The following is a 27,708-nucleotide window of genomic DNA, read 5'->3' on the forward strand; positions in this document are numbered from 1 at the left end:
TCCTTCTCAGGTTTGATGTGAATTTGCATTTCCCAGTATAGTTAAGCAGAGGATTAATGTGAAGAACAAATCAATTTTTTCCTAAACTGAATGCTTTATATATTGGTCTAGGCCTTCTAGCTAGCCAAATTATTCCCAGGTTACCTGAAATTATCTACAGTAATTCCCACTGACCGAGAACATTTCTAGTTATGAGAAATTTTAATACCTAATTGCACACCATCAAAGATGCATTAAATTGCATTGTTGGCATAATAAATGTGCTCAGAGAATAATTTCCATCCACCTCCTCCCCCACCCCCACATTTCCAATCTTTTAATGTGTATTCAAGTGGAAAGAATTGCAGATGGAAACAGTGCAGAAAATCACTGAAGTCAAAAGAAGGCTGATATTCCCATTCTTCTCAGAGAGTGTATTTTTAGCATAACTACCACCTTTTGAGAAAAGATATTCTTAGGCAATAATGGAAAAGAAAATGGAAAATGGAAAGAAAAATATTTTTAAATTTTTATTAGACATACTGAGTTTACAGTATCAGAGGGCATTATTCTCAATGTTAGGGAAGATAAATGTGGCTGAAATATGGCCTATGACCATATTATTACTTATTTCCTGAGACTGGTTATCTAATAGGACAGTCACCTAGTAAAATGATACCAATAAAGAAAACGAACAAACAAACACCTTATGGGAGGATTGGAGATGGATGACAGCAAAGGATTAAGTGCAGGACATCAAGAATGAGAGTTTACCTTGGGTAGTCCAGTATCTGACTCAGCAATGCAAGAAGGGAGATTTATTGCTGCCTCATTTGGTCAAGATCCTAACTCTAGGAAATCAAGTGCCTACGACAAAAACTCTTACCGGGATCCCTATGTTTTTGTTTTTGTTTTTGTTTTTTTTAAGCTCATCTGTGCTTCTCAAAATGCAGGCACAGATAACCACAAAACAACACAGCTCTATGTAAGTGGTTCTTGAAATTATGAAAGCACATTGACACATATTGCATTCGGTATTGTCAATTTAACTGGACTGCAGGTAATTGACCACAGCTTGTTTATATTGGCAGTATCTGCACCAGAGAATGCAAAATTTGCATGACTTCCATAATTAAAGATAACGGTTCTAAGAAACTTTGCATCTGCAGTCAGCCAATTCAAATTACAGGCTCAAAGCGCCAGAAGAGAAGAATTTATTTTTCTTTGCTCTGGGATTTTGTAGTGGAAAGTATCAGGGAATTCTATCTTACAATTCTGCTTAACTTTTTCTTTATTCCAAAATACAGAATTGTAGCTCTTAACCCACTGTTCTACACTATAGATCACTCTCTCTATATATGCAAGTACTCTCTCTATTCATTCTCTTTTTACATTTAATAAAAAAATCATGGTTCTAGGTGTTTGACATGCTTAGTATACATTCTGGTTTGCTGTGAAGAATTTTCAGAATATGAGTTATTTCAGAAATCCAATCCAGAACACATACTTCTTTTATATGTCCTGCTCCTTTCTTGTCCACTAGCATAAAAATGAAATGCTTTCTTTTGGCTTTATTATTTCACTAAGTCAGTCATAGATTTTCATTAAGTGGGAGCCATGGATACAGGAAAGTCAATTGGCCTGTGTCCAATAATTTAATGATTCTTACCTATATCCTAATAATAAATTCTAAGGTTCTCATTTATATTTTTGAATTTCTTATATTTTTCCAAAAATTTTTAGCATCTCCCTATCTTGTAAATTACATATTTTTTTGTTTGTTTTGTTTTGTTTTACTATCTATGCTTTAGTGTTAAATTTTTCAATTTTCTCCTCTTCATACTCCTAGCCCTACACTTCTGGTTGACTTTTGTATTTTTTAAAGACCTATTTATGCATTTTAAACATTCACTCCCTTCTTCAATTACTACCTAATTATGTCTATATTCATAGTACCAAGGCTCAACCCGAGATCTGTTGTTAAAACATCATCTTTATATTTTACTTAATGCAATGCCGATTAGAATTTTGCTATGAGAGTTTCTGCATGACAAATGTCCAGTCAGTGGATATCTTGCTAGTCTGGCTTCATTCTTCTACAGTTCAATTACCCCTCACTTGTATATCAATTGTGCATTTTCTTTATCTTCTGTCACTCCTTTGGGATGTCGCATCTTTGTATGCTGTAGAACATTTAATTTGACTTCCAGTTCAAGGTGGGAAATATGAAGCATATATTCAGAATACAAAATACATATGAAATAAGGAAGTAGAAAATCATAGAAGGATAGATGACTTGCATGGAAAAGAAACTGATAAACTTATGCATGGATGTATTGTTAGCAAGACAAGATTGAAGAATATTTGAGCTAGTATTACTCCCTAGACGTGAATCAATTTATAAGTAGTTACCCCAAGTACTCCCCAAAATGTCATATAATTAGTGTGCGCAAGATGAACTTATGTCTATAAAGAGAAGAAATGCATGAGATTAGGATGCATAAGAATCAGAGTTGAGGTAGGCTTTGCAGAGGATTCAGGTAAAGGCATCATGACATGAGGTTCATTTTTCACTGTTATAAAAGGATACATGTTTATACAGATACATATTAATGTACAAACACTTTAATTAAGATGCATTTCTAAGGTGGCTGAGTAGCTGGGATATTTTTGTACTGAGAAAGTTCTCTGAATTGTGGCTTTTCCTTTTCATTTCACTTTTCCTTTATATTTCACTTATATTCCCAAGATAGCTTCATGACTGTGACAATAAATAAGATATTGAATGTTGAGAGAAAATTCTGTAATATCTCAACTCTTGGGAAAATGTAGAGGAATTTTTACAATCTCTTGATTATATGAGTGCTCTCCATAGTGTTGCGATTATATCACAACCCTGTTCCCTATATAATTTCAGAACCAAGTGAGAAATTGCCCCAGAAATGGCTTGGAATAAAAATATTACCTTTATTATTGATAAGATTCTATTGGTGGACATGGTTTAGAAGTGGGCTAAATGTGATTCCTAATAGCAAACTCCAGAATGAGGTGCATTCAGGCTTCAAGTTAAAGACATTGCTGAACACACAATATCACAGTTGTCTAACTTAAGGCATGCAGGGCAGAGTCTGACCTCTGCAGGCAAGCAAATTCCAAAGCAGAAAAATGAAGAAGGGGTTGACCCAAGCAAGATAAGCTCACTAACTCAAATTCATCAATTGTATGTCTTCCTTTCTCCTGGAAAGAATGTAGGAGAAGATAGAGGCGAAGAGTATTAATCTAATGACTGTCCTATGGGAACATCTAAGGAAAGGGAAGGAGTCTCCTCCCTAGATGAATAGTGCATAATACCTACTTTGTATATGATGAGAAAATGCAATTTCTCACCATAACAAAATTTGAGTAGATTTTTTTTTTCAGTGCCTTATAGTCTAAGCACTTCTGGAAATTACGTTGAATAATAATTCTTAAAAAGTTAACTTCTATGAGTTACACTGTGGTACTGAACAAGTCAAATTGCCATTTTGAATTTCTACTTATCTACTTTACCAAGTGGGGATGTGGGGATGCTAACTTTCTTCATGTATCTCACTGTGCATCAGGATTAGTAAAATTGAGAACAAGTTTACCAGATCAGCTGCAGCATAATATGTTATTTCTTTTCTTTCTGATGACAATCCTTCTGCTTTCCTTCCTTCTTTTCTAGTTATATCATGAAGACAAAAATATATGGAGATCAAGTGAACTATAATTCTAAAATTTAAATTTTAAAAACAAATTTTGTGAGTCACTTCTGAGTTTGAGGAAAAATAATTGTACAAGTGTAATTTTTTAAACCATGACTTAGTGAATGAAAATGCTTAGAATATTTTAGTTTTATATGAACTACAAAAGTGTTATTTAACTGTTTTGGCTCTTGTCCATTGAATGTAGAACTCATTCACAGAAATGTTTGAGTTTAATCATCCAAAAATGTTCAAGGACAAATTTTTTTATTTCTCAATTTCAAAAGTTACATAAAAATTTGGGAGACACTGGCATTCTTTCATGGTTTTATTATGACTTGTGAAGTTGATGAAGCATCTTCTTTCAACAAATTTATAAGTGAATTCTGAAACAAATTAAAATAAAATGACTATTCATCCACTCTAATCAGGTTTGAATACTTCCACAGAGGGAGACGGGAAACATCATTTGAATCAAATGTGCTTCCAGCCAAAGATATGTCTAAATATGACTGAAAAAAGGAAAAAATCTAGGTAAATCACAAGCAACAAATTGGGGGAGGAATGATCAGGAACAACAGATAGGAAATAATCTTTCACAACTGTTATTCAAATGAGTATCTTTCAATTATTTTGTGAGCTAGTTTATAAAAACTAGTATAGACTTTAGTTCGTTTGTATGTTTCTAGGGATCATTTTTTTAAAATCCATGATAAAATAAAATAAAAAACACAAAAATTTACACACACATCTCATTTATTAACTAAAGACTGAAAGATATGGAAGAGTTCTTATCACTATAGCTAAAAGGTATGTCCCATTGTAATGAAAATCCTCCTCTGATAGAGAACAGTTCAAAAGCTGTCAGACATTTAGCCTTTGGAGTAAATGATCAGATAAAGCAGATTCTTTGAAAAGTGGATTGAGGGTGAGCACATGGGCACTGGGGTCTAAAGGACTGGTAATGTGAAAGTTGTACACATGCAAAATAGAAGGAAAAAGCCCAAAAAACAAAATAACCTTCTAAAAATAAACTTACAGCTGCTTTATAATCAGTTGTAGTGAATTTCAAAGGATATTATTTGTAACCTAATAACATGGTCAAATGATCATAACATGATCAAATACATAAACTGAAATCATAAGTCTGAAAAACACAATCACAACTTTAATTCTTTAATCACAACTTTAATTCTTTAAAGAGAAGAAAATGGACATTTGGTAGAGTGATGTATATTATTCTGTAAGATTAATCCAGCAATAGGAATTCTAAACTTGCTCCTTCTTTTTTTACTCCCTCCCACAGAAGTTTATTGAAATGAGGGGTGATGATTAATATTTTAGCTTATTTATTAAAAATAAATGGGAACTATTATTTTTATTGAAAATAATGAGAAAATCTGGCATTTTAAAAAGCTAACATTTTTGTTGGTGAAAGACTGGATGCATTTCCCCCTAAGGATGCCTACTTTCACCAGTTCTATTCAACATCCTACTGTGGATTCTAGCCCAGGCAATTAGGCAAGAAAAATAAATATAAGACATCTAAATTAGAAAGAAAAGATTCATATGGTCTCTATTGGTATATGACATAATCTTCTATATGGAAAATTCTGAGGAATCCACTAAAAAAAACTTATTAGGGGGCGCCTGGGTGGCTCAGTCGGTTCGGCGGCCGACTTCAGCTCAGGTCATGATCTCGTGGCCCATGAGTTCGAGCCCCGCATCGGGCTCTGTGCTGACAGCTCAGAGCCTGGAGCCTGTTTCAGATTCTGTGTCTCCTTCTCTCTGGCCCTCCCCTGTTCATGCTCTGTCTCTCTCTGTCTCAAAAATAAATAAACGTTAAAAAAAATTTAAAAAAAAAAAAACTTATTAGAACTAATAATCAAGGTCAGCAAGGTGACAGGGTATGAGAGCAGTATACGGAAATCACTTTATTTTATACACTTCCAGTGAATAGCCTGAAAATGAAATTAAGAAAAAAAAATCCATTCACCCTTAAAATGAAGAAAAGACTTAGGAATAAATTGAACAAAAATGTCATCAAACTTATACTTTGAAAACTACAAAACATAGTTGAAAGAAATCCCGGAAATGGAAAAGCATCTCATGTTTGTGGATCAGATTTAACATTGTAAAGATGGCAAAACACTCCATGATGATTTATGGATTCAAAAAAATCCCTGTCAGGATCCCAGCTGACTTCCTTGCAGAAATGGCAGGTTGGTTCTAAAATTCAAATTTCAAGGGACCCAAAATAGCCAAAACAATCCTGAAGAATAGCAACCAAATAAGATGATATGTACTTCTTGATTTCAAACTTATTATAACGCAGCAGTAATCAAGCTAGTGTGGTACTGGTATATGGATAGATATTTGGATCAATAGAATATAATTGAGAGTCCAGAAACAATTCTATGCATCCATGATTAAGTGATTTTTTGACAAGGGTGCAAAAACTAGTAAATGTGGAAAAAATAGTTTTTTTCAAATGATTGGTACTGACCTAGGTAACCACATGCAAAAGAATGATGATGTTAGACCCTTACCTCAGACAACATAAAAATCAGCACAAAATGTATCCAAGACCTCAGTGTAAGTGGTAAAAGAAGAAAAGGTGGAAATAAATCTTCGTAACTTTTTATTTGACATAGTATTCTTAGATATAATACCAAAGTATTAGCAACACAAGAAAAAATAGATAAATTTGGCTTCATCAAAATGAAAAACTCTTATGTCTCAAAGTATGCTATCAGAAAGGCAAAATGAAACCCACAGAATAAAATATTTGCAAATCATATATTTGCTACAGGACTTGTATCTAAAATACATAAAGAGTTCTTATATTTCAATAATAAAAAGGTGAATAACCCAGTTAAAATATGGGCAAATGATCTGAATATTCCAAATAAGGTAAACAAATGGCCAAATCCATGAAAGGATGCCCAACATCATTAGTCATTAGTAACAAAACATCAAAACCAAAATGAGATAGTACTTCACATCCAGTATGATGACTAGAGCCAAAAGTTCAGATGATAAATGTTGGCAAGGATGTAGAGAAATTGGAAACCTCATACATTGCATACATTGCATACATGCATACATTGGTGGGAATGCAAAATGATGCCAGTGGTTTGGAAAATAGTTGGAAAGCAACTCCAACTATTTCCAAATGGAAAGCAGTTCCTCAGACAATTAAATTACCATAATTACCATAATTACCATGGTAATTACAGAATTACCATATGACCTAGCAATTCTATGTCTAGGTATACACCCAATAGAAATGAAAACCACAAAAATTACACATGAATGTTTATACCAGCATTATTCATGATAGCTGAAAGATGGGAAAACCCAAATGTCCACTGATAGATGAATGTATAAACAAAATGTAGTGTATCCATACACTGAGAGATTATTCAGGAATAAAATAATGACAAATGCTACATCTTGGATTAACTTTGAAGACATTGTGCTAAATGAAAACCAGACCCCAAATTCCACATAATATATGATTCTCTTCATGTGAATGTCTAGAATAAGGAAATCTATAGAAACAAAAAGTAGGCAATGGTTACTTAAGGAATGTGAGGGGATAAGGGGAAGGGCATGAGGGTATGAGATTTCTTTTTGAATTGATAAATATATTCTTATTTTTAAATTTTAAAAATTTATCTCTTTAAAATTTTAAATTTTAAAAATATATCTCTCTCAGTTTTCTCCAAGTCAAATAACTTTATTTTGCTTCTTTATTATTACCAAATCAAGTGATTAATTCCTCTAATAGACCTTATCATCTGAGTCAATGTAATAAGTACTCATCTCTACAGTTTTGTAACTGGTACGTGGCGATAAGTGCCTATTATTTAGAAGTGTTCAGTATTTTCTACAGAAGTGGAAAATTTAGCTCTTAATTTTTATATTTTATTATCCTGGCTAAAATTTAATCATATATGATAAAAAGCATTGGTACCTCCCCATCGGTAAGATGACTTCTTAACCTATTTTTCCTCCAGCTGTCAGCCTGAATGTCTATCGTAGATATTAACTTCCTCAACTCCCTTTCAACTCTTCAGAAGTCCTAATTTGACTCAAGACACTACTGTGCCATCATTCTTTTTTCTTGCCAAAGTCACGAATGATTTCCATGTTGCCAAAATCCAGTATATTTAAAAGTCTCGTGAAACTTTGCAGCGACACTAGACTTTGTCCCTTCTCTCATTTTTAAGCACTCTTGTCTCTGTTTCAAGGAAACACTTGCTTTTTATCCCCAGGTCTTTCCAGTCTCATTCACAAACAGTTCGTCTTTATCTGATGGCTATATATATATTAAAATTCACTGATGCTCAGCACTGGCCTCCAGTTTCCTCATTTTATTTATTCTCTACTTACTGATCTCATCTACCAAGGCCTATTAATTCTGTATCCAAAATAGAGCTAAAGGGCCTCAAATGCATGCATTCCCCTTAATCTCAACTGTATCCACTATCATTTCTCTTTTTTTTTTATTAAAAAAATTTTTTTAATGTTTATTTTTTTTGAGAGAGAGAGAGTGCAAGTGGGGGAGAGGCAGAGAGAAAGGGAGACACAGAATCCGAAGCGGGCTCCAGGGACTGAGCTGTCAGCACAGAGCCCCATGCGGGGCTTGAACTCATGGACAGAGAGATCATGACTTGAGCTGAAGTCAGATGCCTAACGACTGAGCCACCCAGGTACCCCCCACTGTCATTTCTTAATTGGAATCCTAGAATGACCTCATAATTGGACCTCACACATTCCCTCTCGCTCTTGCACAATGCATTCAGCAGAGTGAGCAACAGTGAGCTTTCAGAATTAAGGAGGATCATTACATCCCCCCTATCTAAAATACCTAAAAGAGGGCGCCTGGGTGGCTCAGTCGGAAAAGCGGCTGACTTCAGCTCATGGTTCCTGGCGGAGCCCCTCCTGCGGCTCTGTGCTGAGAACTCAGAGCCTGAAGCCTGCTTCAGATTCTGTGTCTCCCTCTCTCTCTGGCCCTCCCCCCCGCTCACACTCTGTCTCACTCTCTCTCTCTCAAAAATAAACAAACATTAAAAAAAATTTTTAAAAAATAATAAAATACCTAAAAGACTCCTTGTCACACTAAAAATAATAGCTGAAAAAACGCCAACACCGACCTCCATATTCTGATCCCTGCCTATCTCTGGCCTCCTCTTTTTTTTTGCTCTCCCCTCTGTCTTCACTAGGTTTCTGCCACAATGCCACGATGTACATGTAGCTGCGTGAGCACAAAATATTATTTTGTTCTTCAGTACAGGCATAAAATGTCACATTACATTAAAGTGTTAATCATATGACCGTATAAAATACTAATTTACAAAATAGTTCCCATGTAAGAGGTAAGACCAAATATATACAAGCATACGTGCATGCGTTGTGATTATCTCCCACCCTCACTAAAAAACACACTTACATATACTTGGCATTCCAAACTAATTTTTCAGTCCTGTCAAAGGCAAAATAAATTGCCAGTTATCACTGCTTTATCAAAACCAACTGACATGGCAAGATTAGAACAGAAAAACAGTGTGACTAAAAGCAGCCATTGAAAATTGAATATGCTGACATTAAAACAATTACTATGTAAATTGGTGCCTGGAAATGACTTATATAGATATGCTCTATAGTATGCTTGTCACTAGCCAGATGCCAAGTTGACATTTTATTCTGCTGCTAGTGAGAATGGGGCTGAGAGAACTTTAGCTGAACCAACATGCTTTTGTAAGAAATCACACGATGAAAGTTAAAACAATAAAAAGAAATGTCCCCCCTTCTAAAATATGAGTGGTTCCCTTGAGAAGTTTAAAAAAAATATGTGGTTGACTAAGTATAACATACTTAGCTATTCTGCTCATCTTGTTTAGGAATCTTTTTAAAACAAACTTCAGGGAATTAAGCTACCTGAACTGTCATCTCTCAATAAAAGCCATTTTATATGGCTTTTGATAGACTGAGGCAATAAATTAGTCACTTATTAGGGTTCTCACCATGGTGCACTTATAAATGTATCATAACATGGTAAAAATGTACTTTTATTCCAAATGTACATTACAAAATGTACTTTTTTTTTTCTGTAATAATGAAGTCAAACAAATTGTAGTATTTTGAATTGGTTTCCCTCCCGCATACATTCTGATGACAGGGACTGATCCTAATGAAATTGACTGGACCTGAATTGGCACTGTCTTTCTTTATCACCATTTCAGAGGATTATCATGAGTATTAAAGAATGGCACAAAATTATGGAGAATGTGGCCCCTAAAGGAAGCTCAAAATATAACTCCTTATTGTAGTCATTACTATGTAATGACATTTTAACATATTTAGCATTAAATGAAAAATGTTTCACGTTTCATATGTGTCACATGGGGTGTATATATTCTCATGTTAATCTGAAATACATTAATGTAATTAAAGATTCTTTGGGGCGCCTGGGTGGCGCAGTCGGTTAAGCGTCCGACTTCAGCCAGGTCACGATCTCGCGGTCCGTGAGTTCGAGCCCCGCGTCAGGCTCTGGGCTGATGGCTCGGAGCCTGGAGCCTGTTTCCGATTCTGTGTCTCCCTCTCTCTCTGCCCCTCTCCCGTTCATGCTCTGTCTCTCTCTGTCCCAAAAATAAATAAAAACGTTGAAAAAAAAAATTGAAAAAAAAAAAAAAAAAGATTCTTTAAAAGCATACAACCACTTCATTCTTCAGATTATTTCATCAGCAAATGTGTGGTAATACTGTTGCAGATGCTAATATTACTTGAACAAACCTCTCAACAAATATTAAGAGAGTATGGGGTTAAGTCATATAAAAGCAAGATTTTTTTTCCACTTTTTTGGTATTACTCTAAATGTAGAAAGACATAAATTCACCTACTTTGAGGCCTCTCAACATGGTAATTTTAAACACTAAGCTTGAATTTTACTTTTTGAGAGTGTCTTTAAATAAATGTATGTATTGGAGATTTTAACAGTTCTCTCTCAGTAAAGACAACCAAAAATTTAATTGGGATATAGGAGATTTAAATAAAATTATCAATAAATTGGCTTAATTTGTGTTTATTTACCTTTATTGTACACTATATTCAGTAATTACATAATAAAATTTTTTCAGTTGCATATGGAATATTTACCCAATGGACCATATGTTAGTACATAAACAAACGCTCAATAAATTTCAATAGATTAAATTAACACTATGTTCTGTGACCAAACCTGAATTAAATTAGAAATCAACAAAAATAATATATGCAGAAAAGATGAAAATATTTAGAAATTAAATAACACTTTTATGAAAAATTCACAGGTCAAATATTAAACTAGAAAAATTAAAAAATATTTTAAATGGAATGATAATGAAAATATATACCAAAACTAGTTTAAGTGCTGTACGTATAAAGCAGTGCTTATAGGCAAATGTGTAGCTTTAAATATTTAAATATAGCAAGAAATTGAATGGATCAATAATATTGATCAATAAAATTTCTAAATCCCCAGCAGGTATTTCTAAGTAAAAACAAAAGAGAGAGAAACCACCAATTACCTTTATCAGTTGTGAAAGACTGAAAATCATTAAACTTCCACCAGATGTATAAATGTTAATGAAGGGACAGTATAAACATCATGCCAAAAATTTGATATTTAGATGAAATGCAATATTGTCTTGAAAATCCAATGGACACTGTCATAAAATGAAGTAGAAAATATGAAGATCCCTGAAGCTATAAAATATTTTAGATTTGTGGGGCACCTGGGTGGCTCAGTGGGTTAAGCATCAGATTTCAGCTCAGGTCATGATCTCACAGCTCCAGCTCATGGGTCCAAGCCCCATGTCAGGCTCTGTGCTGACAGCTCAGAGCCTGGAGCCTGTTTTGGATTCTGTGTCTCCCTCTGTCTCTGCCCCTCCCTTGCTGTCTGTCTGTCTGTCTCTCTCTCTCTCTCTCTCTCTCTCTTTCAAAAGTAAACATCTAAAAAAATTTTTTAAATATTTTACATTTGTAATTAAAGACTACTGAGAGTATTCTGGTCTCTGGGTAGGTTGGAGTAAACACATGCATTCTCATCCCATTGAATTCAACTCTAAAACCTAGACAGATGTGTGGCTCAGCTGATCGAGAATGCTGAAGAAAAACGATGGCAATAGGTGGAGGAAAGGACTTGAGCATTCAAAATAGCACTGAAACAGTACTGAGTTCTTGCGTTTCTTAAAACAAGTGTGAGTTGAAAGCAAAATATAATATTCTCTGATGTGGTTTACAATGTACATAGATATAAGACAACTGCAGCATAGAAGAGAGTATAAAGGACCCTACATAGTAATAAGAGTTCTATATTAAAGAGTAAAGTGGTAAAATATTAGTCACAAATATATATTTTATAATCCTTAAATTATAAAAGTAAATACTAAATATATAAAAGTAAATACTAAAATATTATGCAAAGATATCATCAAAATCACAACACATACATTGAGATGGAATGCTAAAAAATGTATAAATAACCCAAAGAATGCAAAAAAGGGGAAACATAAGGGAAAAAATCCCCAAAATAAACAGAAAACACTCCACCCAACAACAGCAGGATGCATATCCTCTTAAGTATTCATAAAATATTCATCAAAACAGACTGGATCCTGGGTCATAAAACAAATACCATGAATTTTAAATACTGATATCTTACAAAATATATCTTCTGACTGTAATATAACGTAATAAAAAAGTGATAACAGAAAGATAAAGCGATCACTAACATTTGTAAATTAAAAACATTTTTGGGGCGCCTGGGTGGCGCAGTCGGTTAAGCGTCCGACTTCAGCCAGGTCACCATCTCGCGGTCTGTGAGTTCGAGCCCCGCGTCAGGCTCTGGGCTGATGGCTCAGAGCCTGGAGCCTGTTTCCGATTCTGTGTCTCCCTCTCTCTCTGCCCCTCCCCCGTTCATGCTCTGTCTCTCTCTGTCCCAAAAATAAATAAACATTGAAAAAAAAAAAAAAAACATTTTTGGCTAATCAGTGTGTCAGAAGCAAGTTTCAAGGGAAATTAGAAAATATTTTCAGATGAACACAAAAATATCAAATTTTTTTAAATATGTAAAACAATTCTTAGAACTACACTTCTATCATTCTACACTTCTGTCATTCAATGCTTGTAAAGAGAAAAAAAAAATCTTCAAATCAATAATTTATTTTACCTTAAGAAACTGGAGAAAGAGCATCAAAAGAAATCTAAAGAGTAAGTTTCTTATAATAATTGTGGAGTTGTCTTTTTTTCCTTGAAGTTCTGTTAACTTCTGCTTTATAGTTTTGGATACTATTATTAGGTGCAACATTTTGTGTAGTTTGTCCTTTTGGCAAATTGATCTCTATCATGAAATGAACTTTTATATCCTGGTCACATTTTTTTTTTTTACTTTGAGATCTATTTTGTGGACTATAAAACCAATTTAGTTTTCTTTTTATTAGTGTTATCATGCTCTATCTTCTGTACATTTTCTTTTAAACTTATTTGCATCTTTATATTAAAAATGAGTTTCTTGGAGGAAGCAGCTGGCACTCTTGAAATCTTTCCCATTGCACGTTTAGACCATTTACATGCAATGTAATTATTGATATGGTTGGCTCAAATATACCATTTCACTACTGCTTTTCTATTTTTACTATTTAATCTTATTCTCCCATTTTACGGTCTGTAGCTTCTTTGCATATTTAATTATTCCATGTCACTTTTTAGTAGGGCAAAGTAGATATAATTCTTTATTGTGTTATTTTTAGTGGTTGCTTTAGGGTTGATGGAATATAATATTAATTTATTATGGTTTACCTTTTAGTAATATCATATGTCTTGATTTAGAGTATAAGAACCTTAGAAAGGCACGCATCCATTTCTCCACTTCTGGCACTTATGCTATTGTTGCTATACATTTTGCTTCAATTTATGTTATAAATCTCAAAATGCATTGATATCGTTTTTGCTGTCCATGAATCAGTTAACCTTTATAGAATAATAAAATAGTCGTTTTATTGTTTACTCATATAATTACCTTTTCTGTTACTTTTTCATTTTTTGTCTAGATACAGAATTCCACTTAGTATAAATTTTCTGAAGGACTTCCTGTAACATTTATTTTTATGCAGGTTTTCTGATGAATAAGTTTATTCCACATTTGCATATCTTAAAATGTTTTCATTTTGCCTTTGTTGTAGAAATACATATTTATTGACTAAGGAAAACTATTTTTATCTTAAATTTTTTTTCTGTACCTGAAAAATGTTGCCCCACTTTCTCACTATTTTGCATTATTTTTAACAAGAAGTCTGCTACCATTCTAGTCTGTGTTCTCCTCCGGAATTCTATATCTTTTTTTTTTTCTAGCCGCTTTAAATATTGTCTCTCTATCACTGATTTTAACAATTTAATTATTCCTCCTTATTTTATTCCCTGAATAGTATAATGTTAGTGATCTAGAAGGTCCAGAGGTTCAGTGGTCCAGTCCCTTTTAGGGCCTGTTTTCAAATGATAATTTATCATAATTTTTTGTTATAGACATTTATTTGTATATATTCTTAAATGGTTTATTTCCAAATATATTTATGGAGGATAGATTATACATTTCACAAAAGTAATGAGTTAATACAGTAATTGCCTACCTCATTTAAAAATATTACAGTCTTGGGGCACCTGGATGACTCAGTGGTTAAGCGTCCGACATCGGCTCAGGTCATGATCTCACAGTTTCTGAGTTCGGGCCCTGCATCAGGCTCTGTGCTGACAGCTCAGAGCCTGGAGCCTGCTTCAACTTCTGTGTCTCCCTCTCTTCCTGCTCTTCCCCTGCTCATGTTCTGTCTCTCTCTCCTTCAAAAATAAAGAAAAACATTTAAAAAATTTAAAAAACTGTTACAGTCTTTACATAATTTTAGTTGATTTGATTAACATGGAGATATCTAAAAGGCCAAAAAGAATGACGATGACATTTCCAAAATATTTTATAATCAGAAATGAGGAATATTGGGTTCTAATTCTTTGCTCTGTGCTATCTAGTTGTGTGAGTTACAAATACTTTTCAAAAAATTGTAAATTTGGGGGCAACTGGGTGGCTCAGTCAGTTAGCATCTGACTCTCGATTTCATCTCGGGTTATGATCTCACAGTTCATGGGATCAAGCCCTGCATCTGTCTCTGCACTGACAGTACAGAGTCTGCTTGGGATTCTCTCCCTCTCTCCCTGCCCCTCTTCCACTGTTCTCGCCTGTGCACTCGCTTTCTCTCAAAATAGGTAAAATAAACTTTTTAAAAATATTGTAAATTTTTATGTCAGGAATAATGCCTCATCATTGTACCACTTGTTCACCCAGTATACTGTTTTGCTAATTTGACTATAAAATAATTTATGTTTAACTTTCTGAAACTCTAAGAGCCTCAATTCCCAATTAAATAAGATATTAAACTTGATGATTTCTGAAATGTATTTGCAGCTCTAAAATGTGGTTGCAGCTATGTTTCTGTAGATGCAGGACCTCAAATATTATAACTTTTTGTCTATGAAGAAATTAAACAGATTTAATTAAACCTAATCTAAATGTAGTCTCAACAGGTAATTTCTATTTTTCCTTTTTCTTTTCCTTTTTAATTAAAAGAAGGCAGAAGACTAAAATAGCTGTGTTCATTAGTGTTATTTGCCAAATATTTCTGATTATATTTCCTCTGGACCATATAGGATTCTATTTCCTGAGCCGTTGTGCTGTGTGACTAATGCTGACCAATGACTTGTAAGCAGAAAGCAAAATGTCATTTTAGAGACAGGCTATTTATTTACCAGCATGAGACCCATCCATGTTCTCATTTACTTCTGGCAGAGTGATTAACTGTGGTAAAAAATGTTGGCAGTTTGCACTGACTGCAATGAGCAGAGACTCTCCTGCCTAAAACAGTGGTTAACAAATAAAGCAGCAAGGTAGAATATTCACTGTTTTGAGCCATTGGGATTTAGGGTTGCTTATGACCACAACATAACATCCTGCCTGATAGATTGAATATAAGCAGATAGAAAAACAAACAACAAAACAAAAAAATAAAGGCATACTTTAAAGAAACTCATAGAATGACCTATAGGTTGAAATATGTAAAAACTTTCACCCAAACATTTTATTCAAATCTTGCAATGCAAGAATTTGAATCTTAAAAATGTGTGTTTTGAAGTGTAGACAAAACTATTCAGCCTTCAGTAAGAAGGAATGTTTAGGTGATGGTGAGGAGAATGTGAAGGACTTAAGAACCTCAAATGCAAGTTTAGCTAAATATCCACAGTAAAAATGTTGACATTTGTTGCATGAATAATCAAATAACTCTTTAAAAATATACATATACTGATAAGTCTGGCACTTATATATCTGCAATTAAAATTTATTGTTTGACCTGTTGCTATTGTTGAAAAAACATTTTTTTGGTAAAACCAATGAAATTATTAAGATAAATTAATGTAAGTATGAAAGGAATGACATTATATTTAAATTAAACAATGTTAAACCAAAAATGCTTAAATCTCTCAATTTAACAAATACCAATAGTGATTAGCAGAAAATTTTGTGTATTTTGTCTGGAGAAAACATAGAAGAGTATGAAAAAGTTTCTATTTTCATTAATGAAAATGGCTTAGCAAAATATTTATACATTACATTTTTAGCTTTTTAAAATATCTTCATGATTTGTCATTTCTCTCAAGTAACTTTTTAAACAATTTAAACTATTTCTGTTGTCTCTCTGGTACATTTAAAATTTGAAGAGTGTTTTTGCTATCTCTTTAGATAAATTGATGATAAGATGTAATGTAACATCTCTTACTTAATGGCTCATCTCTAAGCTATTCTTAAACACTAAGTTAATTTTATGCAAATGCTTATTTTAAAATAGCACAACAATGTGAAATGCAATAATTACAGGCATTTTTGTTCATATTCCTATAAGCTTAATGTGACAAATGTTTTAATTGGTTCCTACTTTCCCTTTGTAAATTTGCTACCTATCTGTAACCATAGATGTATAAATTGTGTTTGACTTCTTTTACTAATTTCTTCAACACAGTTCCATATTACCACATTGTCTTTGTATTTAACATACTTCCATTCTCAACCTGCCTTGAGATTAAGCCTAAAATACACAGGTCACAGATTCTTAATAAAGCCTTGGCTATGCTTCAGTATTTCTAGTAATGCTGAGAAGCAGTCATCTAGAGCACAACTCCTTGAATCCAGTGACTGAGGTTGGGAGTAAATTCAATTTTGTTTGGTCAGGTTAAGTACTAGAATGACTAAATACAATTCAATCAGATTAAAACCTGCCACAAAGAGGCTGGTTTTCCTTAGTGTAAACATCAGATCAGCACCCTCATTATCTTTTGCCCAAACTATTACAATCTCCAATCTTTCTGCTTCATCTCTGCTGTCTCCATTGTCTGCCCTGCTGCTGGAGGAATATGTAAACGTGATCCTGTCTTCTTCCTCACTAACAATATGTGAAATATTTCACGTTGACTTCAGGCTAACATCCAAATTCCTTAGAATCACTTTAAAGATCCTACATGATCTGTTCTTCACATACAGACTCATCTATAAAGACTTCCCTAATTCTTTCAGACAAAGTTAGTCATACTTCCTTTGGGCTCTGATTGCGGAGTGCCATCTATTATGTCACTTGTCTCATTTGAGTCAAATCATTTTATATATCTGCCTACTGGTCTGTGAATCCTTAAGGGAAGAAACCAAAATTTATTCATCTTCGTATCTGAAGTGTCTCTCACTTTCCCTCATGCAGTTCCTGTCTCTCCTAGTTTCCTACCTCCTACTATAGAGGACTTGACAGGTAAAATAACAACAATTAAAAAAACAATAACTGCAATAACAATAATGATAGTCTTTATCAAACCCTTGCTAGTATCAGATATACTGTACTCAGTTTTTTACATGGATTGTGTAACTTAATTCTCATGAACGCATTATGGAGAAGGCTTTTTGTTTTTGTTTTTGTTTTTACCCTTGCATTGCCCCACAACTCAAGGAGAAAACTAGTCTTCCGGAAGTTAAATAACATGTCCATTGTCACACAGGTAGAAGTGGCAAAGTCATCAGTGTGAACCTAGATAGTGTGATGTATCAAGTCTGATTTTTAAGTATAAGAAATGATTATCAGCACAAAATATTAGTGACTTTTCAATGTGGTCTAATTGAAAAAAAATAAATAATACCCATTCATGTAAAGGAGGTGACCTTATTCCTAATAGTCTGCTAATTCAGATAAGGCTGTTTTTATATGTATGCTGTACAAAATGCTTATAGTTGTATTTTATAGGCACGGAGAAGACCTGGAGTAGAGCATCATCAGTAATTAAGAAGTTGAAAGAAAGAATAAAATATATGTGTCATAATTTTTTTTAAAAGCACATTATTTAAAAATATCTCCAGGTGTAACAAACTGCAAGTTTCATAATACAACAAAAGTAATGTTTCTTAAAGAATTTTGGCCATCACTTTATATTGAAGAGACTGTTTTTGACAAGTGACAAATCCAGTATAATTTATATGCTTATGTCTAAGAACAGTTTCCCTGAGAAGAAGATCCTGAGATACAAGTTTGACTGTAGTAATTTTGAGGAGGAATCACAGAAAGTACCTGGGGAGGCTGGATGAGGAAGTAAGACAGGAAGGGAAAGTAGCCGGTAAAAAGATACACTGGCAAGATGCTTACCTCTGTGGGCACCTGAGAGTCAGTCTTGCTGGGAAACTCTGGTACACATCATAGAAAACATCTCACAGTTATCTTACCATAGGACTGTCTATTCTCCACCTTCCCTCCTTCATTGGTTGATACTTTCTCCAGGGGTGTTAATTTCCTTCAGAGTATCTAATCTGTTTCCGTTCAGAGATGAGGGAAAGCACTCACTTGGCTAACTGCAGTTATAGAGGTTCCTCTATATAGAGGTTTATAGAGGTTCCTCTTGGCATGTACCAGGATTGTGAATGGTAAGGAAATACTGGTGGTCCACTGGCATCATCTGCTATAGCCTATCACTCACAAGCCCGTTCCTCCAGTAAAACACATCTTCACCTTGAGCCAAAAACATATATATTGACATAGATACATAAATACATACATACATAAGACAAATAAATGTATATACCATATATATAATTGCTGTGTTCAGCAGGATATTTGACACTTCAACCTTAACGTGGTCAGAATTGAACTCACCTTCGCCCTCAAGCCTTGCAATCCTGAGATGTGCCCCTCACACACTGTGTTTTTATGTCAGTCTGTATTTCTTTTCTTTTTTAATATACTTTACTGTCAAATTGACTAACATACAGTGTGTAAGGGGTGCTCTTGGTTTTGGGGGTAGATTCCCGTGGTTCATCACTTACATACAACACCCAGTGCTCATTCCAGCAAGTGCCCTCCTCAATGCCCATCACCCATTTTACCCTCTCCCCCATCCTCCCATCAACCCTCAGTTTGTTCTCTGTATTCAAGAGTCTCTTATGTTTTGCCTCCCTCCCTCTGTGTTTCATAAGATCAATTGCCCGTGTCCAAAACATGGGAGTCCTCCTTAAACTACTTCTCCCAGTTACCAAGTCATGTCAGCTCTGTTCCTAAATACATGTTGAACCTGTCTTTGCAGACCACCTTCAGCTCTCACTTGAATTTCTGTAACACTGTCAGGGGGCTCTCTTAAATATCCTATAGCACCCTATTAAACTCTACTTACCATTCTATATCTCCTATTCTATTACAAACCTCTTGAACTCAGGGACTAGGTTTTGTTCATTGTTGTATTTCCATTTTGGATCCTGGCTTCTGTCAGACCTCAGCAGATCATTGTGACTTAATGAATGAATAGTAGAGACCTTTTTACTTATGTGTGGTAATAGTTTGAGCTCACAGAGATAGAAACAATTGAAAACATTTTTATGAAGGCAAGCCTTATTTGCATACGATCAATCTTGCATCCTTTTGTGTCTGCCTATTTTCTGAATAGATTATATACAGCTGTTAAATGTCACTATTGATTGCTTATAGGGTATTGCTCTGAGTGCAATTCTTTCTTAATAAGCACGTGATATGTATAATGTCTCACCTTAATGATTAAAAACTAATTTGCCTTTTTGGGAATATCAGTTGCATTCCTAGAGCATTGTTAGGTATGATGGTTTGCATGAGTAGGTGCAATTATCCTGAATACTGATATAGTGAAGCTTGGGTCTTTGGCTTTGTTGAGAAGAATGGGTGACTGTACGTAATTATAACAAGGTGTGTTGAATTACTTTAGCATGCTTTTCCAGACTTGTGCATTTTATGTGACAGCATCCAGCTCACAATACGTCCTTAGAAATCACTGTTTCATATGCTATTATATATTTTTTAACCATTTTGTTTGATCCTAAAATGAATTTCAGGTTTTTTTTCCTAGCATTTAATGCCCATTTCATGGTATTATTTTAATATTTCTCTCTAATTCTTTTCATCCTATTTTAAAACATCAAAATCTACTTGTTTTATAGATATTGTCATAAATAGTAAACACTGAGATTAAAAATTAATGGGCACAATAAAAAAGGAAATATTTGTATTTTCAAATTATATAACTAAACTATTTTATTTTATTTTATTTTATTTTATTTTATTTTATTTTATTTTATTTTATTTTATTTTATTTTATTTTATTTTATTTTATTTTATTTTATTTTCTAGGATAGTTAATTTTCCTGGCTTTAATTACATTGTCATATTTTCCCAAGCTGTAAGGCAACATCTCTTATTGTAGATCCGTAGCTCCACAGCAGTATTTAATATATCCTTTTGAGATCATAGTAAAATAAAGTGTTGAAGCGACTGGAAAGAATATTTTAAGTAATGTTTTGAATGTTCTGGTGCATGTATATACATCTTGGTAGAATCTAAGCATACTTCAAATCCTGCTATGGTTTGTTTCCTCCTCTAGACGAAATAGTAGCCAGTGTCCTGGCAAAAGCTGAAGCCTTAGATCCTTCTGCATTTAAGCGGAAACTGCCTGTTTCTAGATTTCCACTCTCTTTTTTGTTATCAGGTTATCCATATCAGGAAAATCATTGAATTTGATAACTGATTGAAATTTTATCCTATTTTAGTTTTGAAGTAACTCAAAAATTTCACAAACTTAGATGAATTCATCATCCTCAAAAAAGCTTGGGTGACCTGCTGAACTGGGAATTACATGAGATTTGAGAGCACGTTGCTGCCTTCATGTGGCTTATAAATTAATTAAATAAATCATAAATATGTAAAAATAGCAATTACACATAATAAATCGCTTTTAACTATGCCAAAAGTTAAAGCCTACATTCTTTTTGGTATCTTGGATTTCTTTCATAATGAATAAAGCTACATGGGATTTCTGGTTAAAATTTCCACAAGAAATGTGATAATGTCTGGCTTGGATCTTAAAGTAATCTTATTATGTAGTTGCATCAGTATATGCTTATTTAAGATTAAATCTTCATTTATTTCATTGTAAGACTGTGTTTTCCTTGTAGAACTTAAATGTTACCCAGCCATTGAAACATACCACAACCAAAACTGATCAACTAAGCATAATTATAGAAGTTAGATTTCCAGAACTTCCTTAACCTTAACCATGTGCCAAATGGAAACAATTTTAACTCGTAAAAAGTGTTCACATTACTATTAGGTAACAATAAGAAAAGTGTACATTAACAAGAACATAACATTTCAATGCACTTCTTACCTAGTATTTGAATCCCTGATACAAAAAAATGATAAATAATTATTTCATTAAGAGCACATGTGAAAGGGATAATTAATGAATTCCATGAATGAACAGAGTAATTATTATTATGTACAAGCTCTGTTTGGAAAAGTATTAGACAAAGTCCAGTTTTTTCACAGATGTTGGATAACACAGTGAGTAAATAGCAGTGTAAGATACACTATAGTTTTGCATTTGACATTGCTTTTTTCTTTCTATGTCATCTCCAGTTGTAAGCACAAGATGTACCTGGAAAGGCTGCCAAACACCAGCATCATTATCCCATTTCATAATGAAGGTTGGACTTCACTCCTGCGTACTATCCACAGTATAATTAACCGAACCCCAGAGAGTCTGATAGCAGAAATCATTCTAGTAGATGACTTCAGTGATAGAGGTAAGATACAGTTAATGATATTCTGTTATTACCTACATAATCATTACAGGCTTTAAAAAATGCCAGAGGATTATTGTGATATTTCTAATTCTATCTGAAAGGTGATTATGAAGTTTTGTCTGTGTTGTGATTTCATAAGTGTTGGCCAATGGATGAGAAGGTATTGGTGTCATTTGCGGAACTATAAGAAAATCTGAATTACATTTCTGTTGTAAATTAGATAGGTATTGGCAAAATGCCCCAAATTCTACTTTCAGCTTCAGAACAAATACTGCAAAATATGCTATTGTAAGTACATATGAATGGGGAGATATTCCAGTAGATTTATAAAATCTGTTCTTGTGTCTGAGGAACATCTGTTCTATTATTTACCAGTATGGTATACTCTAGTCTGTGCTTGTCACTTCATAAATACTAGAAATTGTAAGTAACACAAATATTTTTATTTGGCAATTCTAGCTATTTTGTCATATTTGAACAATAAACCAAAAAGTCTGGAATGTATTAGAAAATTTGACATAAGCTTTAATATACCTACCATTCTGAGAAACATCATGTGGTTTATAAGAGGGGAATAAAATTATAGAAAGTTTCTTGAGATTAGGACTTCATTGATCATAGTTGGTCTAAATGTGAGAATTGTTCTCAAAGGAAAGGAAAGTTTCTCTTTCTTGGCTGATGTGAGTGGACAGGAAGAAACGTTTTCTAATGATGTTGATCTATTTGGGAATACAGTGTTCTACCTTATATTTCATTGCATGAAAGAGCTATGCTTTACTGTAAGAAAAATGGCAGTAAAAGAGTTTAATTGCATATTATTCTTATGCCTCACAAGAGAAAACATCTTGAAATCAAGTGGGTTAATTAAAGTTTTGGAAATTTCATTTGAAGAAAAAATGTCAGTTTCTTCATAGTATCTAAAAATTCTGTGTAAGTAAAATTGCTCAGTGTGTTAATCTTAAGATTTCTTTAACAGAGTTCCAGTCTTGAATGATATGCTTCAAATACTAAGTCATGATTTACCTAATATTAATTTGTGTTGAAATTTATATGACAAAAATGAGATTATCTAACATCATTCCATTAAAATAGTAAACTACTCACTTGGTAATTTAGGTTGATTCAAAGCAATTTTTGCCTTGTGTTGCTTAGGTAGATATGCACTCAACCCTACCCAAGAATGCAAGCCAGTGTCTAAAACTGAAATTTATTACTTAAAAAATTAATTTAAATAGCACATTGATTTTTTTTTTCTAATTGAGACTGCTTATTTCAAAGTAGTCATTAATACCCCAGGCTAAAAATAAGCATTTAATGTGTTACAGCTAAAACTTTAAACTTTGCTTTTAAATAAAAGAATGAAAATGAGGAATAAAGATCTGGGACTGCACATCACCAGATAAATGGTCTTTTGTGGTTGACTGGTACTAAGAGAAATAAGATAGTGTGTCTATGGAGCGTTTTCTACATAATTAACTTTGTCTTGGTAAACTGTTTATTACAGTGGAATTTTGACCTGAGGGTAATATAGTAGGAAACATTTGGTAGCAGAAAATTGTGGTTTACAGAGCATTTTTTGCTGAATGTTCTCAGAGGCATTTTTCAATTGAACATCTTTTAAGGGGGAAAAAATAGTGGCATCTGCATTTGTCTTGACTTCAATTCCCTGTCATCTTTTGTACAATAGCAACTTTGATGGACTATCCTTCTGCATATAATGTCACCTGGGAAGTAAGTGACAGAAGAGTGTTAATATAATTAGTGTTAGGGAAGTAGAACAACAGAAAAAAATAATATTTAGGATAGTAATGGTGATTTTGACTTTTCTATTGGACATTTTTAAAGATAACAATTATTTTAATGTTTTGTTAAGCCTTTAATATACATATTGTATTCCTATAAACTATCAAGTCAAGAGTATTATTTCATGATCATTAAACCTTCAAAAGGTTAAATTTTTTTAATATTGCTTTTTATTGTGTTAAATTGTCAATATGTGTAAAAGTAAACTTTGAAAGAAATAAGTGATAAAAATAGTTCTATAATCTCTCAGAATACTTCATAATTCTAAAGTTGCATGTAACAGGAAAGACTCTTCTTCCAAATTTTTGTTTTAATTAAAAAAAAAGTCTCCTCTGACAAAATATGAGGATTTAGGTGGACCTAAGAATCATCAGTCCTGCTTCCTGAATTATGGGAAATCATAAAATTAACATGACACACACAAGCTACAATTCTAACACCAACTATTAACTATATGACATCAGATTAATGAGTTCTGTGTCTTAGATTTTTTATCAAAATGGAGATAAGTTCTTAGTTATCTGAGTAATTCCTCATAGAGAGGTCAGGATGGAGAGCTGCCTTGGATGGTTGAGCAAATTGTGCACTGCAAAATAGAGTAATTGCTCTCAACTATTTCTACTCATCAAATACTCCCTTACTATTATAATATAAAAAGTCTCCATACTTTTTTGTGGAGATCTTCTCTATTTAATCATTTATCTATCCATCCATCCATCCATCCATCCATCCATTCATCCATCTACCCACCTATCATCTCCAGAAGGAACAGAAGTCAGAGGGGTTGTGAAGACAAATTGTGGTAATTCATAGCATGTTAGAAAAATTAAGGCTGCTTTAACATTTAAAAAATCAAAATTTACCAATAAGCAAGTAACTTACTACAGATGTGGAAGAAAAACTACACTGTAGAGGTTTATCACAAGGAGGATAAAAAGAGCATGTTACCCACCTATATTATAGGAGAGGCCTTACATGAGTGTTTATCAAAATTCCTTTCAAGTTTATTTTCTCCATTATATGAGAGGGAAGATATCTTAAGACATCTCTTGTTTACAGAGCCTCTAAGACAGAGACAGTTTTCCTGCTCCTTTTTATTCTGATCCTATCTCTAGCTATGCTGTTAAAAATTGTTATACTTGAAAGTATACTTACACATTTATGTAGACAACACAGAAACTGTAAGCCTGTAACATGCAGAGTCTTTTCACCAATTCTTTAAAAATCAAACTAAGTAGGCCAGATAAAATTTAAAGTGTGGGAAGATAGGGGCTTTTGGCTTCCTTTAGAAAATTATTTCTGAAATGTTTTACTTTATATTTATTTTCAGAACTCTGTTCCAATTTCCAGTCTGTTCAGCATATATCTAAACACTTTTGCACTATGGTTCTTCTACTGGATATTCTGCAATGTCCTTTGGCCGCAGGCAATAAAATTTTGACAAGACTTAATCAAATATTACTGCCTTATATTTTATGTCCTCTAGGTCAATAGAATAGCTATATATGTAAAAAATAAATAAATAAAAAGAGAGAAGCCAGCATGTTGGCTATTTTAATAGCACAAGTTTAGTATCACTTGGAATTCAGAGTTCCAAAAAATGTAAGCCATCTAGTAATTGGCAAATTCTGTAGTAGTAGTTTTCATAGCAGTAGAGAAAAAAAAACACCAAAATATTTCATAATTATAGAGTTTTTACGAATATTACAAAGTGATTTTTAAAAATCTGCTTGAATAGGGTTGACCCAGTTATCAAAATTAAAAAACAAAAAGTACACGCCCTTTTCCAGCCCTTCTTGTTTTACATATTCTTCCTAAAGCAAGCTTGGTAAACAGAATATTGTTTCAGCCTCCTATCATAAGCCCTCTGTCTACAGAAACATGAAGGTACAGGTCTGCAGGAAAGTTTTCCACAGCATTATGTTTTTGCTACCTGAAGCTCACCAAAGTTAGTGAATGTGATTATTTTTTTCTTCCCAGTAAGCTCTCAGAAATACATTTAACAACTTAACTTGAGGCCTATAACAAGGCTTCATGATGACTTTAAAGCAGGACTAATCCTGGGCTTATCTCCAAATTCCAGGCAACCTTAACAGCATCCACATGGAAAAATGTTGAAATGTGTGAAATAAGCTGGGGCTTAACCTCAGAGATAGGGCATATTTGAACCTGACAATTCTCTAAACTTTGTGTGCTTAGATGAATGCAAGTTCACATTAGGATAGTCACGGGAGAGTTGCTGACACCTTTCCCTTAATGCAAGTATGGGGGTACAACTGGGCACTGGGTACACACACGCAAAACAGGTACACACACACTCATTCCCTCTTGCCCCTGCTTATTCCAGAGCTGGTCAGGAAAGGTAGGAGTTGAATATTTCAGATTCACAAAGATCTGCTATGTTCCATGTACTAGTTGGAGGGAAAATCCGAAACTAGAAATAATCCTCCCAATCTGGCAAAGCCAGCAACTTTAAGAAACCCAGTGTACTTTCCTATAGATAGCATAAATCCTTGTTCCTCAAAGTGTGGTCCACGGACCAGCAGCATCAGCACCACGATGAAAGCTTATTAGCAGTGCAGACTCTCAGGCTCCATCCATATCAAAATCTTTATTTCAACATGATCTTTGTGTAATTTTTATATGAATCAAAGCTTCAGAATAACTTTCATGTATTTCAGAATTGGGGCTGAAGCTTCATTGAGTGATATGAATGCATAAATAGCCTAATTTCAAAATGTCCTGTTTTTTTGTGTATCTTATTATAAACAAATTTTTCTATTTGTTTTTATTGCCTACTTTGCAATTGATATTGGATTTATAAATCTGTAAGGAAACATTGGGAGGGAAATTCTGTAACATTATCTCTACATTATTTTAGATATTAATTTTACATTTGTTATTATATTTCTTTGATAGATTTTTGCATTTTCACAAATTTGTAGACATTTCCTCCACCTTCTGATGAATTCATTTTATAGCATTTTATGTTTAGTTTTAGGTTATTGCCATTCTTCCCTCTCGCCAATTTTCCTTCTCTTCCTAGCATTTTGTACATCTATTTTGCATTGGATTCATTCAGTAATTTCCATGCCAAGTTCAGAAAATGGAAAAGAAATATATATTTGTATATCTATAATATATATTGCTTATATAGAAATATATATATTACCAACCAATAGCAAAGCAATTTCTGTAAAGATCCATATTACCATAAAAATTTCAAATTCCTCACATGGTTGAAAGTGTTTGTAAATCTTTAAAATAGTGAGACTATTTTAAATCACCTCACAAATGGTAATGATGAGTCTTGAATTTGGTTCTCTTTTACTCAAATAGTCTCCAAGTGTACATTAAGGCAAGTTTCCATAAGCAGACAAATCAGTTAGCACATGTTTTATAACTATCTGAAGTTGGAAGATACCATCAGTGTGAAAAGGTCATAAAATAGATAAAGAATGGTAGTGCATTTCTATTTATATGATAAAATACTAACACTAAAGTACATATAAAGATTCTTAGATGACAGTCAACAAAAATGTTTTAGTGCTGGTATTTCATCAGATACTCTACTAGACTATGAGACATGCGATTTTTATGTCTCAGATTTATTAAGAACTACTCACTGTGATGCATCTTGGAATTGTTTAGATCTAATATTCATATTTTAAACTGTAAGGATAATTGTACTTTAAAATAAAGATTCGGTTTTAGATACTAATAAGTAGCAGGAACTAAGAAAATGTTGTAAAATACAATTGTGTATTTTTCTATTTAGAAATTCAGCATCACTTGCTAAAGAGTGGAAAGAAAGCTATTCTGATTTCTGCTGATAAATTTGAATATCATATTGCTTAATGGCAAAATGGATAGTTTTAATAAAATAGTTCTGTTTTACCAATTAGTTTAGCATTTGTGGTTGAAAGGGAGTCAAAACATAGAGTGGCACTGTATCCCAGCGTCATAAATATGAACATAAAACAGTAA

At 33.4% G+C, this 27,708-nt stretch overlaps 1 protein-coding gene across 1 annotated transcript in view; it reads left to right on the forward strand.

Annotated features, from left to right (window-relative positions):
• Positions 1-27,708, forward strand: part of GALNTL6 (polypeptide N-acetylgalactosaminyltransferase like 6) — a 1,217,468-nt gene that overhangs the window by 524,195 nt on the left and 665,565 nt on the right. The window contains exon 4 of the mRNA XM_047092006.1: positions 21,752-21,918. Within this exon, the coding sequence (XP_046947962.1) occupies positions 21,752-21,918 (167 nt within the window). The remainder of the gene's footprint in view (positions 1-21,751; positions 21,919-27,708) is intronic.

This window comes from Lynx rufus, unplaced genomic scaffold, assembly GCF_022079265.1.
Source record: "Lynx rufus isolate CCGP_SWC_20201006 ecotype Redwood Valley unplaced genomic scaffold, mLynRuf1.p SCAF_3, whole genome shotgun sequence".
NCBI classification, from domain to species: Eukaryota; Metazoa; Chordata; class Mammalia; order Carnivora; family Felidae; genus Lynx; species Lynx rufus.